This window comes from Salmo trutta, chromosome 17 (genome assembly GCF_901001165.1).
Source record: "Salmo trutta chromosome 17, fSalTru1.1, whole genome shotgun sequence".
NCBI lineage: Eukaryota > Metazoa > Chordata > Actinopteri > Salmoniformes > Salmonidae > Salmo > Salmo trutta.
Window position 1 is genome coordinate 10,379,990 of NC_042973.1, and position 15,558 is coordinate 10,395,547.

The 15,558-nt window shown below is 44.6% G+C and overlaps 1 protein-coding gene across 1 annotated transcript in view; it reads left to right on the forward strand.

Moving 5' to 3' along the window:
- LOC115151253 (obscurin) overlaps positions 1-15,558 on the forward strand; it is a 55,978-nt gene that overhangs the window by 12,252 nt on the left and 28,168 nt on the right. Inside the window, exons 13-30 of the mRNA XM_029695210.1 lie at positions 384-650; positions 802-1,074; positions 1,239-1,502; positions 1,738-2,004; positions 4,645-4,911; positions 5,065-5,334; positions 7,088-7,357; positions 7,614-7,889; positions 8,285-8,551; positions 10,974-11,240; positions 11,423-11,689; positions 11,805-12,074; positions 12,358-12,624; positions 12,847-13,113; positions 13,453-13,719; positions 14,026-14,295; positions 14,786-15,064; positions 15,183-15,440. Of these exons, the coding sequence (XP_029551070.1) occupies positions 384-650; positions 802-1,074; positions 1,239-1,502; positions 1,738-2,004; positions 4,645-4,911; positions 5,065-5,334; positions 7,088-7,357; positions 7,614-7,889; positions 8,285-8,551; positions 10,974-11,240; positions 11,423-11,689; positions 11,805-12,074; positions 12,358-12,624; positions 12,847-13,113; positions 13,453-13,719; positions 14,026-14,295; positions 14,786-15,064; positions 15,183-15,440 (4,833 nt within the window). The remainder of the gene's footprint in view (positions 1-383; positions 651-801; positions 1,075-1,238; positions 1,503-1,737; positions 2,005-4,644; positions 4,912-5,064; positions 5,335-7,087; positions 7,358-7,613; positions 7,890-8,284; positions 8,552-10,973; positions 11,241-11,422; positions 11,690-11,804; positions 12,075-12,357; positions 12,625-12,846; positions 13,114-13,452; positions 13,720-14,025; positions 14,296-14,785; positions 15,065-15,182; positions 15,441-15,558) is intronic.

A 15,558-nucleotide genomic window follows, 5' to 3' on the forward strand; every position in this document is an offset into this window, starting at 1 on the left:
GACTACTTTTGTATCTAATCAGGTGTAGCCCACTTGAAGTGTATTTAACCCCTCCCACACCTGCTCAGGTGTAGTACACAGGAAGTGTATTTAACCCCTTCACACACATGCTCAGATGTAGCAGCACACAGGAAGTGTATTTAACCCCCTCCCACACCTGCTCAGGTGTAGCACACAGGAAGTGTATTTAATCCCTCCCACACCTGCTCAGGTGTAGCACACAGGAAGTGTATTTAACCCCTTCACACACATGCTCAGATGTACCAGCACACAGGAAGTGTATTTAACCCCTCCCACACCTGCTCAGGTGTAGCACACAGGAAGTGTTACCTGCTCAGGTGTAGCACACAGGAAGTGTTTTTAAAATCCTCCCACACCTGCAGAGCTGCAGCACATGTTTGCACGTGAGCTGCGAGAGGCACGGGCCGAGGAGAAGAGTAAGGTGACGCTGGAGTGTGAGACGAGATTGCCGGCCAAGCGGGTGACCTGGTTGAAGGGCATGGCAGAGCTCCGGGCGGGCAAAAAGTATGTGATGAAGCAGAAGGGCGTGGCCCTCTCCCTCACAATCAGTTGCCTGGACAAGGGTGACACGGATGTGTACATCTGCGACGTTGGCACCATGCAGAGCCGGGCTCTACTGACCGTACATGGTAAGGCCATAGATAATAGAATGAATAGAACAAACAGTCCCATTCAAGTCAACGTTCTGTTATAGGTTGGATTTTGACAGCCATATTGAGTGTACTCCTTTCTATACAGCTTGTGTATGTTTAATGTTAAACCCTTGCGTGGTCGGTGCAGGTCAGAAGGTGTTGATCATGGATGAGTTGGAGGATGTTGAGTGTCTGGAGAATGACACGGTGATGTTCAGGTGCCGTATCTGTCCCAGCAACTATGTTGGGGTCAAGTGGTACCTGGATGAGACCTTACTGTACACCAACAAGCTGAATGAGATCCAGGTGGTCCCGGGGGGATACCACAGTTTAACCTTCAAACAGCTGGCCCATAAAGACTCGGGCACCATCTCCTTCGAGGCAGGTGACAAGAGGTCCTACGCCTCATTGCTTGTTAGAGGTAACTTCAGCGTAAAGTTGTTTTGTTTTACAAACATCTAAATACACTGTACTATTACAACTATTGACAAAATGAAATTATGTCAATTATATGTCAATCCTTTATGTCCAGTGTTTATGTATTTGACACGGTTGTCTATGTAATCTACCCTTCCTGTGGTAAAGAGAGACGTCCCACCATTACCAAAGCATTGGAGGACTGTGAGGCCATTGAGGGAGGCGGTTTGGTGCTGGTGTGTATGACCTCTAAGCCATGCCACATCCTGTGGTACAAAGATGGCTGCCTAATGTGGAGCTCCTCGAGGTACTACGTCAGTCGCTCAGGTAATGAGGCCAGGCTGACAATCAGGGAGGTCAGTAACAGTGATGCTGGGGTGTACGAGTGCAGCGCTGGATCGGTCAGCACCAAGGCCGTTGTCACTGTGAAAGGTAAGAAAAGGACCTCTGTTTTGAGATATTTTATTATGTTGTTGTTGTCCTTACTGTGCATTTGGCATCACATGTAAAGAAGTACTGTATATGAGATAGTGGAATATGAATCAAATGTCTTCAAAAGACAAAGAACAGGATTACTTCTTTACTGGTTTGCTTCAGCTATACCTTGCTTATTCTTGTCACACCACAATGTACATTAGGCTATCATTGGTAAAAAAATTTGTTCCAGCCATCCCAGCTGAGTTTACCCAACAGCTGCAGAGCATGGAGGTGAAGGAGGGGGAGGATGTGACCCTGTCCTGTCAGTTCTCCCTGCCGGGGGTTGCGTTCCACTGGAAGAGGGGCTTGGAGAACCTCAGGGCTGGAGAGAGGTACCTGATAAAGCAGAAGAAGTCCCTCATCTCTCTGACCATCACTGGCCCGAAGCCAGAAGACTCAGGAGACTACACTTGTCAGTGTCGAGACCACAGAACCACAGCCACCCTCACAGTCCACGGTAAAAATACATTCCTGCTTTTCATCTCAATTCCCGGGATGCATCGTGTGGAGTAACATTAGTGCCAACAGAAATTAAATGAATTCAATAAATGCAATGTTGTATTATCACTAGTGCTATCAGAGTTAATCATATAACTCAAGTTAACTTTTTATAATTTTAGTGCACAACTGTATTTTTATTGTGATTGATCACGTTGTCTGAAAACGTTAAAAATACACAGTATATACAGCTAAAAACAAAGTGATTTTAAAACAAGTTGACATTGAGGTTAAACAAAGTGTGCATTATCAATTTACCTGATTTTGCGAACCGTTACTTTGGACAAAATCAAGACATCAATGTTTGTGTAATTCTTTTTGTATTCAATTCTTAAATTACAGCAAAATTTGAACAAATTCAGAATTTGCTAGGAACTCAATTACATTTTTTTATCGCTTGACATTCCTAATTATCACACCAATAAATTAAAGATAATCTATCTGAACATGAATGGAAACATTTTCCATTTTCATTCAGTTGTCATGCCTGTTGGTGGTTAATTAAATGAAATGACAAAATGTAGATTTCCGCCTAAATAAACATACCCAAAAGTAACTGCTATTCATGCGTAATTACATGATTCTTACATGCAAAAACGTGGTATATTTGGAAAAAAGACATCTGGGAGATTATGAGGAAATTATCAGAAGATAGATATGAGTTACCGTAAATTCCGGACTATAAGCCGCAACTTTTTTCCCAGCTTTGAACCTCGCGGCATAAACAATATATGGATTTTTCCCGCTTTCAATTTTTTAAAAAACACATTCTGTGACGTGCTCAGCTTTCATTAGACCAATGAAATTGCCGAACGGGTTAAGGTCAAACAACTTTTTGTTTTACTGTTTAGATTAAATCGAGCGCTCTCAAACTTCCCATCATTCTGATTACGGTAGTCATTTTGTCACCCTCATCATGGCAAAGACACGGAGAAATGCATATGATGCAGCTTTCAAGTTGAAGGCGATTGATCTGGCTGTTGGAAAAGGAAATAGAGCTGCTGCACGGGAGCTTGGTCTTAATGAGTCGATGATAAGACGTTGGAAACAGCAGCGTGAGGAATTGACTCAGTGCAAAAAGACAACTAAAGCTTACTGCTCATTTTTTATTTTTTGTTACAAGCCGTGTTTCGTTAAAGCCTATTTATTTTTGTTACAAGCCGTGTTTCGTTGAAGCCTATTCATTTTTGTTACAAGCCGTGTTTCGTTAAAGCCTGTGTAAAGTTCATTTGTTTCAATGTCCCGGTAGGCACCTGCGGCTTATAGACATATGCGGCTTATTTAAGTTCAAAATAATAATTGTAAAAAAATTCAGTGGGTGCGGCTTATATTCAGGTGCGCTTAATAGTCCGGAAATTACGGTACATAGTTCAGAATACACAAGATCAAGTACACACAAAATAACATTTTTTTTATTTTGAAAGTCATCTTTCATTGACAAGATATAAGTGAATTATTGATGACTAGAGCTGGAAACACATCAGATGGATTCCACAACATGTGAATGATATCAGAAAAAAATGGGATTGATAGACCTAACAACTAGAAGTGGGCAGATGTTTTAATAAGTGGTGTCAGGTGTGGTCACGGGACGTTTCCAAGTGTCCCTAAACCTCTAGGTTTGTAAATTAGATAATTCCAGTGATATTGCATATTTGCAATCCTAAATGCTATTTGTTCAGTATAAAAACACAATTTATTACCATATCAACCTCACTCAAACATTATGTGGTGTTATGGTGTATCCAGGGTACATTTAAGTGTCCTTTCAAACTCTCCAAAATGTCAGAATGTGGTAATTGCACTGTTTTTACAAACTGGATGTTAAAAGGTTCTAGGCCTTGCTTTGTTCCATCCAGGTCAACTGCATATCCCTGGAAAGCTTATCTCATTGGCTACAAGACTATCAAGGTGCCATAGTAGCCAATCCCCTGTGTAGTGGATGCCTAAGCAGGCAACATCATATTTTTGATGTGCAAAGATATAGTCACTCGGTGGACATTCAATGTTGCCATTAAGTCAAACATCATCAGAAAACATTGACAATAGGCTAGATTTGTTCGTACCAACCTAAGGATTCATTTGATACCACCCCATGTAGCTATAGCTCGAACACAGACCAAATCGAAGCTTACCTTGTAAGATGTTTGGTGAAAACGTTGTGTAAAATAAACATTTTGACTCTCGGGGCTGGTGAGCAATAACGGTAGGTCACAGGCAGACAAATAAGACATCTTCATGATCTGTGGAGTCCCAGCTTTCAGTGTGTATCAACGTGTTCCGTGTCTATTTTGTTTATGTTTCACAACGCTAACCGGAATGTACAGTAGGTAGCAGCCATCTTGAAATTAGGTAATCGGCTCACCCTGCCCTTATAAATTTGTATGCCCATATATGGTAGTATGTCACCAAATATTTGAAGGCACCAATCAGTAGCCAAGACACTTAGCTTTCCACAGACTACCCTGCTTTTGCAGATAGGGGCTACCGTTCTCATACCAGACTGAACTGAATAAAACTAAATCTAATAGGGTCCCCAAATATGGGGACTTTACATTTATGAGGCTTTAATACTGAAACATGTATATTTACTCGTCAGCTATCCCCATCTCCTTCAAACAACAGTTGAAGAATGTTCAGGCTGAGGAGGGCAACAGTTTCACATTGCGCTGTGAGCTCTCCAAACCAGGAGTCCCTGTAGAGTGGAAGAAAGGAGAGGAGCTGGTGAGGCATGGAATGAAGTTTCAGATAAGGAAGAGGGAGACCATATCGGAGCTTCAGATATGGAAAGCTGTGCCAGAAGACAGTGGAGTCTACAGCTGCCAGTGTGCTGACCAAAAGACCACGGCCACCGTCAAAATCAGCGGTAGGAAGTTCCTCAGCCTTATTATGTTTTCCTGTACAGCTGATCTTCCTTGAAGTGACATTTTATACATTTACATTTTGGTTATTTACATGAAGGCCAAAATACATTACAGTTTATACTATTCTCATTAAACTATTTTCCATGTTTCTTCAGCCCTGCCCGTTACCTTCAAAAAAAAGCTCAGGAACGCACAGGTTGAGGAGGGGAACAATTTGGTGTTACACTGTGAGCTCTCTAAACCAGGAGTCCCTGTAGAATGGATGATGGGAGGAGAGGAGCTGCTGAACAACGGAGAGAAGTTTCAGATAAAGCAGAGAGAGTTGGTGAATGAACTGAAGATTCTGGATGCGAAACCTGAAGACAGCAATATCTACACCTGCGTTTGTGGCAATGTGGAGACCACAGCCGGTGTTACTGTCATGGGTAAAGGGTTGGAGATCATTTAGAAAATACACTACTCAAAAAAATAAAGGGAACACTTAAACAACACAATGTAACACGAAGTCAATCACACTTCTGTGAAATCAAACTGTCCACTTAGGAAGCAACACTGATTGACAATACATTTCACATGCTGTTGTGCAAATGGAATAGACAACAGGTGGAAATTATAGGCAATTAGCAAGACACCCCCAATAAAGGAGTGGTTCTGCAGGTGGGGACCACAGACCACTTCTCAGTTCCTATGCTTCCTGGCTGATGTTTTGGTCACTTTTGAATGCTGGCGGTGCTTTCACTCTAGTGGTAGCATGAGACGGAGTCTACAACCCACACAAGTGGCTCAGGTAGTGCAGCTCATCCAGGATGGCACATCAATGCGAGCTGTGGCAAGAAGGTTTGCTGTGTCTGTCAGCGTAGTGTCCAGAGCATGGAGGCGCTACCAGGAGACAGGCCAGTACATCAGGAGACGTGGAGGAGGCCATAGGATGGCAACAACCCAGCAGCAGGACCGCTACCTCTGCCTTTGTGCAAGGAGGAGCAGGAGAAGCACTGCCAGAGCCCTGCAAAATGACCTCCAGCAGGCCACAAATGTGCATGTGTCTGCTCAAACGGTCAGAAACAGACTTCATGAGGGTGGTATGAGGGCCCAACGTCCACAGGTGGGGGTTGTGCTTACAGCCCAACACCGTGCAGGACGTTTGGCATTTGCCAGAGAACACCAAGATTGGCAAATTCGCCACTGGCGCCCTGTGCTCTTCACAGATGAAAGCAGGTTCACACTGAGCACATGTGACAGACGTGACAGAGTCTGGAGACGCCGTGGAGCACGTTCTGCTGCCTGCAACATCCTCCAGCATGACCGGTTTGGCGGTGGGTCAGTCATGGTGTGGGGTGGCATTTCTTTGGGGGGCCGCACAGCCCTCCATGTGCTCACCAGAGGTAGCCTGACCTAATGACTAGCCATTAGGTACTGAGATGAGATCCTCAGACCCCTTGGTGAGACCATATGCTGGTGCGGTTGGCCCTGGGTTCATCCTAATGCAAGACGATGCTAGACCTCATGTGGCTGGAGTGTGTCAGCAGTTCCTGCAAGAGGAAGGCATTGATGCTATGGACTGGCCCACCCGTTCCCCAGACCTGAATCCAATTGAGCACATCTGGGACATCATGTCTCGCTCTATCCACCAACGCCACGTTGCACCACAGACTGTCCAGGAGTTGGCGGATGCTTTAGTCCAGGTCTGGGAGGAGATCCCTCAGGAGACCATCCGCCACCTCATCAGGAGCATGCCCAGGCGTTGTAGGGAGGTCATGCAGGCACGTGGAGGCCACACACACTACTGAGCCTCATTTTGTCTTGTTTTAATGACATTACATCAAAGTTGGATCAGCCTGTAGTGTGGTTTTCCACTTTAATTTTGAGTGTGACTCCAAATCCAGACCAACATGGGTTGATAAATTGGATTTCCATTGATTATTTTTGTGTGATTTTGTTGTCAGCACATTCAACTATCTAAAGAAAAAAGTATTTAATAAGATTATTTCTTTCATTCAGATCTAGGATGTGTTGTTTAAGTGTTCCCTTTATTTTTTTGAGCAGTATATTTTAATTCACATTGAATTTTATATAAAATGTGAAAAATGTTTTATGCAGTATACATCAGCATCAAATTACAATCCTTTCTATAAGTGAATAGATGGCATCCATGTTCCTCATTTCTGTGGTTTCTTTCAGCAATTCCAATCACTTTCAAGCAAAAGCTGAGGAATCTGCAGACTGAGGAAGGGATCACCATCAGCCTGCACTGTGAGCTGTCTAAATCAGGGGTCCCTGTGGAGTGGAGGCTGGGAGGACGGATGATACTGCAAAATGGAGACAAGTATGAGATGAAGCAGAGAGGCTTGGCACTGGAGCTCATCATCAAGGAGGCTCTGCCTGAGGACAGTGGAGTCTACAGCTGTGTGTGTCGAGATCAGAAGACCAAGGCCACAGTCAAAGTCCTTGGTAGGGGCAATAACGCTTTGTGCTCTAATGAAACAATTGTCACTGGTGCTCATCTCACAAAAACTTGGTTAAATGTTCAATGCCTGACTTAACTTGAGCCCTTAGCTCCAGTGTAGGTTTAATTCATTGTCCTTCATCTTATCTGATGAAGGGTAAAGGTTTCTCAAGGCTGTTCTAGATTTCACTGTGTTCAGTGTTCACTCTTTGATGAAATATCCTATTTTCGCTGACTTCCTATCTCTCTTGGTTCCCTCAGCTGTACCCGCCACCTTCAGAGTGGGTCTGAAGAACCAGGATGCCCCAGAGAAGGGCAACGTGACCCTGCGCTGTGAGCTGTCTAAGTCTGGCGTCCCGGTGGAGTGGTGGAGGGGGGAGACAGAACTCTCCCAGGATCTGTCAGGGGGAAAGTTCCAGATGAAATTGGAGGGGAGGATCGCTGAGATGACCATTACCAACGTGCAACCAGAGGACATAGGAAAATACAGCTGTGTGACTGGAGACCAGAAGACCACCGCTGTAGTTAAAGTGCAAGGTAAGCAACATTTGTTCTATATCAATGCTTTTCCTTTCAGATAACCTCTTAGAACACGGGTCCAATCCGGCCCACGGGTGCTTTGAGTAATTTAAAACAAATACAAATTAAAATCCTTTGGGGGGGGGGGGGGTTGTTGGACAAATTTTTTAGATATATATTTTTTAAAATCACGTTTTGACAGCGAGGAAATATTTTTTTAAATCAGTGCGGCCTTCCAAACCTCATTGAGACGGAATGCGGCCCCCTGGGGCAAAATTATTTTGACACCACCACTATTTACTTATTTAGAGGCGGACAGGTTAAGTGACTCCTGCTTTGAGACCATACACAGTAAGTTTGTATTTATACTTCTTGCGGTCATACAATACGAACCAATGTTAATGTTTCCACAGCTCTCCCTGTGACGTTCAAGCGCCAGCTCCAGAACGCGATGATCAAAGAGGGGGACAATGGGGAGTTCTGGTGTGAGCTCTCCAAGCCTGGAGCCCCAGTGGACTGGAGGAAGGGGAGAGTCATGCTGAAGTCTGGAGACAAATATGAGATGAAGCAGGAGGGACGCATCACTAAACTGCTCATCCATAATGTGGAGGAGAGTGACGCTGGGAAATACACCTGCAAGACTAAAGACGCCCAGTCAACTGCAGAGCTGACTGTGATGGGTGAGTCAGACCAAAATGAACATGGTTAGACTTTATATTGTAACTTATGATAAACATGTATTTGTGATACTGTATATCCAGGTGCATCTCCAGTCCAGTGTGTATCAGGCAAGAAATAGCACATCAGAGGACGCTGGTGGGAGGAGCATTCGGAGGACGGGTTTATTGTAATGACTGGAATGGAATCAACGGAACTGAGTCAAACACGTTGTTTCCATGTGTTTGGTACTGATATTGATTCCATTCCAGCCATTACAATGAACCCGTCCTCCTTTAGCTCCTCCCACCAGCCTCCTTTGGATCACATACAGTACATGTTCCTGTGAAACTATGTGTGCTCAGCATATTCCTGAAAATATTCCATATTATCTTTTGTATCTTGTTACCCTATTACTTGCTTATGGTTGGCATTACTCCAATCGAAAGGGTCTTGAAACCACTGTGCTCAGAATGAGTCCTCAGATCAGTTTTACTGCAAGTTTTTCACTGGTTACTGTATGCATCTAAGCTTTGTTGCATGTAGAAAATATGGATCACTGTGGCCTATATCCTCTTGCAGTTGCGTCTGGGGCACAAAACCTACAATCAGAAGGTACGCTACGTGAACCAAAAGTATGTGGACACCTGCTCATCGCAAATCTCATTCTAAAATCATAGGCATTCATATCTATTTGGTCCCCCCTTTGCTGCTATAACAGCCTCCACTCTTCTGGGAAGGCTTTCCACTAGATGTTAGAACATTGCTGTGGGGACTTGCTTCCATTCAGCCACAAGAGCATTAGTGAGGTCGCGCACTGATGTTGGGCGATTAGTCCTGGCTCGCAGTCGAAGTTCCAATTCATCCCAAAGGTGTTCAATGGGGTTCAGGTCAGAGCTCTGTGCAGGCCAGTCAAGCCTTTCCACACCGATCTCAACACACCATTTCTGTATTAACCTAGATTTGTGCTCGAGGGCATTGTCATGCTGAAACAGGAAATGGGCCTTCCGCAAACTGTTGCCACAAAGTTGAAAGCAAAGAATCGTCTAGAACAGGGGTGGGCAACTTCAGTCCTCGAAGTCCTGATTGGTGTCATACTTTTTCTCCATCCCTAGAAAACACAGCTGATTAATCAAATTTCATTCTAAACTGAAGATCATGATTAGTAGATTATTGGAGTCAGGTGTGTTAGCTGGGGAAAAATTGTGACACCAATCAGGCCTCCGAGGACTGGAATTGCCCAGCTCTGGTCTAGAATGTCATTGTATGCTGTAGCGGTAAGATTTCCCTTCACTGGAACTAAGTGGCCTAGCAAGAACAATGACAAACAGTTACAGACCATTATTTATTCTCCACCAAACATTACAGTTGTCACTATGCATTGGGTGCAGGTACTGTTCTCCTGGCATCCACCAAACTCAAATTAATCCATCAGACTGCCAGATGGTGAAGTGTGATTTATCATTCCAGAGAATGTGTTTCCACTGCTCCAGATGTCCAATGGCGGCGAGCTTTACACCACTCCAGCCGACGCTTGGCATTGTGCATGGTGATCTTAGACGTGTGTGCGGCTGCTTGGCCATGCAAATCCATTTCATGAAGCTCCAGACGAACAGTGTTTGTGCTGACATTGCTTCCAGAGGCAGTTTGGAACTCAGTAGTGTTGCAACCGAAGACAAACAATTTTTACCCAATACGTACTTCAGCACTCGGCGGTACCGTTCTGTGAGCTGGTGTGGCCTACACTGAGCTGTTGTTGCTCCTAGACGTTTCCACTTTACAATAACACCACGTACAGTTGATCGGGGCAACTCTAGCAGGGCAAAATTTGACAAACTGACTTGTTGGAAAGGTGGCATCCTATGACGGTGCCACGTTGAAAGTCACTAAGCTCTTCAGTAAGGCCATTCTACTGCTAATGTTTGTCTATGGAGATTGCATGGCAGTGCGCTCGATTTTATACACCTGTCAGCAACGAGTGTGGTTGAAATAGCCAAATCCACAAATTTGAAGGGCTGTCCATATACTTGTGTGTATATATATAGTGTATGACACATTCAACTCTCCATTCAGTTAATAGAAGCTATTGAAAATGGAATAGGAGGGGGCCCGGTAAAACAAAAGAGCATGTTCATCACTGATTCTTCAATGAGCCACAAGCCAATCAAATGCCCCTTTGTCTGTAGCAGTGTGCCTGAGAATGAATAACATTGTTTCAAAGCGGTGTCTGACAGTGAAAGAATGATCTTGGTGCTGCTTCAAAAAGCTGTGTTTTGTCATTATGGAACGTTATGTCAGCGTTCACTGAACCCCAGGGACACTCTCTGGATTATTGGATTCTCTCTGTGACAGAAGCCCAAGCATAAAGCATGAAATGGACTAGCCCGTTGTCCTTTCCACATTTAGGGTTTACCACCACTAAGTACTGTTCCTTGTTTTCCTCAGGCCTACCCCCCACTTTCAAAGAACAGCTGAGGAACATGGAAGTTGAGGAGGGTAAGACTGTGACACTACGCTGTGAGCTGTCTAAACCTGCAGCCTCAGTTGAGTGGAAGAGGGGAGCAGAGCTGTTGAAGAATGTAGACAAGTGCCAGATAAGGAAGAAAGATTTACTGGTGGAATTGAAGATTATCGATGCGAATCTGGAAGACAGTGGGGTTTACACCTGTATTTGTGGTGAACAAAAGACTACAGCCACTGTTACAATAAATGGTGGGTATATTTTGGTTATAGTTTGGAAATGTTGGAGAAAGCTTGAATATTGCATTTGGCAAATAGGCTGTATATTTCATCAGTAAGACACAAATGTCTTTTCAATTCCAGTTGTTTTTAATAAACAAGGGATATATAGGTTTCATAAAGGTTTGACAGCCCTCTACTATGGTGTCTTTCAGCTCGCCCCGTCACATTTATAGAAGAGCTGAGGAACGTTCAGGTTGAGGAGGGCAACAATGTGACGTTGCGCTGCGAGCTCTCTAAACCAGGGATGTTGGTAGAATGGATCAGAGGAACAGATCTTCTGCAGAATGGAGAGAAGTACCAGATGAAGCAGAAAAACACAACGTTGGAGCTGATCATCAGGAAAACCTTACCCGAAGACAGTGGAGTCTACAGCTGCGTGTTGGAAGACCAGAAAACGTGTGCCACCGTCAGTATCACTGGTAGGAGAAACACTGTTGAATAATATGTGCATCGTCTTGACATTTTAAACTCGCTGTGTACCACACAATCCTAGAAGCTGTTGATCTCACAGTATGCGTTTCTATCATTGTTCAGCCGTCCCAGTCACTTTCAATCAGAAACTAAAGAACCAAGAGGCTCCGGAGGAGGGTAACGGGACGTTGCGCTGCGAGCTGTCTAAATCGGGAGTCTCTGTGGAATGGCTGAAGGGAGAGGAGCTGCTGAGGGAAGGGGAGAGGTACCAAATGAAACAGGAGGGGAGGACTGCTGAGATGGTCATCAGGAATGTGGTGCTGCAGGACGCTGGGGAGTATAGCTGTGTCACTGCCTGCAATGTCAGGACAGCAGCTTACATCAAAGTTAGGGGTATGGTCTTTGCTCATTTTTTAACATACTAATACATTTATATACTGTTTATTCTTCAAAGGTTGTTGGCAAATGTGTTATTCTGAAAATGTAAATATCTTTGAATATAATTTCTGGATTGTGCATTGGATGACACCAAGTACATTTTCCACAAGGGGGCATAGAGGGATACACATGAGATTAATCATGATGCCTTCCTGTCAAATAATCTGTCAGAGGATGTGTAGAAATCAAAGCAGTTGAGCCAGATAATGTCTCAGTCTTAAATACATATTCTTCTCAGCCCTCCCTGTGACATTCACACAAGAGGTCCAGAACGCGATGATCAAAGAGGGGGACAATGGGGAGTTCTGGTGTGAGCTCTCCAAGCCTGGAGCCCCAGTGGACTGGAGGAAGGGGAGAGTCATGCTGAAGTCTGGAGACAAATATGAGATGAAGCAGGAGGGACGCATCACTAAACTGCTCATCCATAATGCGGAGGAGAGTGACGCTGGGAAATACACCTGCAAGACTAAAGACGCCCAATCAACGGCTGAACTGACCGTGAAGGGTGAGTCAGACTGATGATCGTACTACACTTTGTATAATATTTGTTTCATCCCAGTTGTTGTATTCAACAACAATATAGTGTATAAATACCAGAGACGTGTTATAACATGTCTGATATTTCATGGGTTCATGCAATTCCTCGTTTTATACTTTTCCACTATAGGGACTTTAGTTTGTGTATGTTTGTATATGAGTCGCCAATTTACTTGTTTGCTGTCCCCAGCTCCTCCCATCACGTTCAAGGTGAAGTTGAAGAACCAGGAAGTCGAGGAGGAGAACAGTGTGACGTTATTCTGCGAGCTCTCTAAACCAGGACTGACGGCAGAGTGGAGGAAGGGAGAGGAGCTGCTGAAGAATGGAGTGAGGTACCAGATAAGGAAGAGAGAGGCAACGATGGAACTGACCATCAGGAAAGCAGTGCTCGAGGACACCGGATTCTACAGCTGTGTTTACGCAGAAGCCAAAACCACTGCCACTGTCAACATCACCGGTAAGAGGAGATGCTATTGGTTTCTTAAGGGGGGTTGTGTATTTTATTATAGTAAACACAGCAATAAGTGAAGGTAATTTAGGAGGATGGGCACCCTCTGTTCAGCCTGGTTTCTGTTAAAGGGATATTTGACGCAAAAACGATCATCTGCTTATTTTTGCTGCTCTGTACTGAAAGTGCTCTACATCTTAAAATCAATTGCTGACATGCATACCTTTTTGTGATTGTATTAACAGTGGACTTATGAACAAGTCGTTTTTGAGTAAAATATCCCTTTAAGCACTTTGTGACATCTTTGTAAAAGTACTAAAATGGTTGGTTTTGATTTCATGTCCTCAGCCATACCTGTCACCTTCAAAATGGGTCTTAAGAACCAGGAGGCCCCAGAGGGGGGTATCGTGAACCTGCGCTGTGAGCTGTCTAAGGCTGGAGTCCCGGTGGAGTGGTGGAAAGGCAAGGAGGAGGTGAGCCCTGGAGGAAGGTACCAGATGAAGCTGGAGGGAAAGGTAGCGGAGATGCACATCAAGAACATCCAACCGGAGGACGTAGGGGAGTACAGCTGTATATTCGGAGATCAGAAGACCACTGCTGAAGTCAACGTGAGAGGTACAGTACATGTTACATGTTGTCTGGCTGTCATTTTTGTTGGATATGAAAGGCTCCTTCACCAGGAATTGAAGAGTTGAAGTATGGGCCTCCCCAGCAACTGTACCAACGTGGAATAGAATACACAATAAAGCAAGAGATCAATGTAGCTGGTCTCTTTAGGTATAAAACCACATATCTATTCTAGAATAATGTTTTTTCATAACAAATTGTAACCTATACAGTATCGTACTCTGTAGGTAGTATAGGGCAATGGCCCCGAAGCACAAGACATTTTCAGATGATGTCCATCTCTGGTCCATACAGCTGCTGCATCAGTCTTCTTTGAGAAGGAGCTAGAGAGCAAGGTGGTGATGGAGGGGACGTCAGTGGTCCTCTCCTGTGAGGTCTCCAGCGTTACGGTCCCCGTCACCTGGAGGAAGGACGCCTGCCTGGTCACAGACGGGGAGAGGTTCACTTTGAAGAAGAACGGCCCTGTTCACACCCTGGAGATCAGGAAGTTGAGTCTGGAGGACGCCGGGGAGTACAGCTGCATCACCAGGGGAAAGAAGACCACAGCCATGCTAGTTGTGAAAGGTAGGCCAACCCCATCCTATACTCTTAGAAAAAAGTTCAACATTTTTTTTTGGGCTGTCCCCATATGAGAACCCTTTTTGGCTCCAGGTAGAACCTTTTTTGGTTTCAGGTGGAACCCTTTTGGGTTCCACATAGAACACTCTGTGGAAAAGGTTCTACATGGAACAAAAAAGGGTTCTACCTGGAACCAAAAAGGGTACTTCAAAGGGTTCTCCTATGGGGACAGCCGAAGAACCCTTTCAGGTTCTAGATAGCAAAATCTAAGAGTTTAATGAATGTAGATATGTAGAGTATATCCTCATTAAACTCACAAAATTGAAGGAACCCAATGAGTCTATGTTTGGCCCCTTTTGATATGTGATTATTGTGGGTAGATGATAGGTTATACCTTGCTTACTTCTTTGCATTCTTTTGAATGGGTAATCTCCTCTGTATGGCTTGCTACATTATCCTATAAATAGTTATCCTGATCCTAACCCTTTCTCTACAGAGCGTGTGATGATCTTGTCAGGACTGAAGGACATGAAGATCATGGCCGGGCAGGACGCAGTGTTTGTGTGCGAGCTGTCCCACAAGGAGGTAAGCGAGGTCGAGTGGTGGCTGGGCTCCAGCCTCCTGCAGAAGAACGAAATGAACCAGATGAGCTGCCTGGGCCACCAGCACCGCCTGGTCCTGACCATGACCACGCCGGAGGAGACCGGGACCGTGGCCTTCGTGGTCGGGGAGGAAAAGACCTCCGCCCAATTGCTGGTGCTCCCCAAACCCAAAGGTTTGCCACCTCTTTTGATTTTGTTACAGTACAATGTGAATTATACACTATAATCACTAATATGTGTATGCAGTTAGAAGGTGTATATGTAGTTTACTCTGTTTCCTGTCTTTGTCAGTACTCATTGAGAAGAAGCCTGGGGACATCGTCATCATGGAAGGGGAGACAGCCACTTTATCCTGTATGACCTCTGACCTCTTTAGCCCTGTCACATGGAGAAGGAACAGGATGCCCATCCTGAATGGAGATAAGTATGAGACTCGTAAGGAGGGCAAGCTCAACCTGCTGCTCATCCATGACACGGAACCAGGGGACTCTGGGATATACTCCTGTGACACTGGTGACATGCAGAGCAGCGCCAATCTGACTGTCAATGGTAAGGATTTCTAATAATTAAGAGCAAAGTAACATAACCAGGAACTCAGGTTTTTCTCCGGGGGTTACAATATTCAGAATATTCTCTTTGCATTACTCATCCTAACATTGTCAAATGG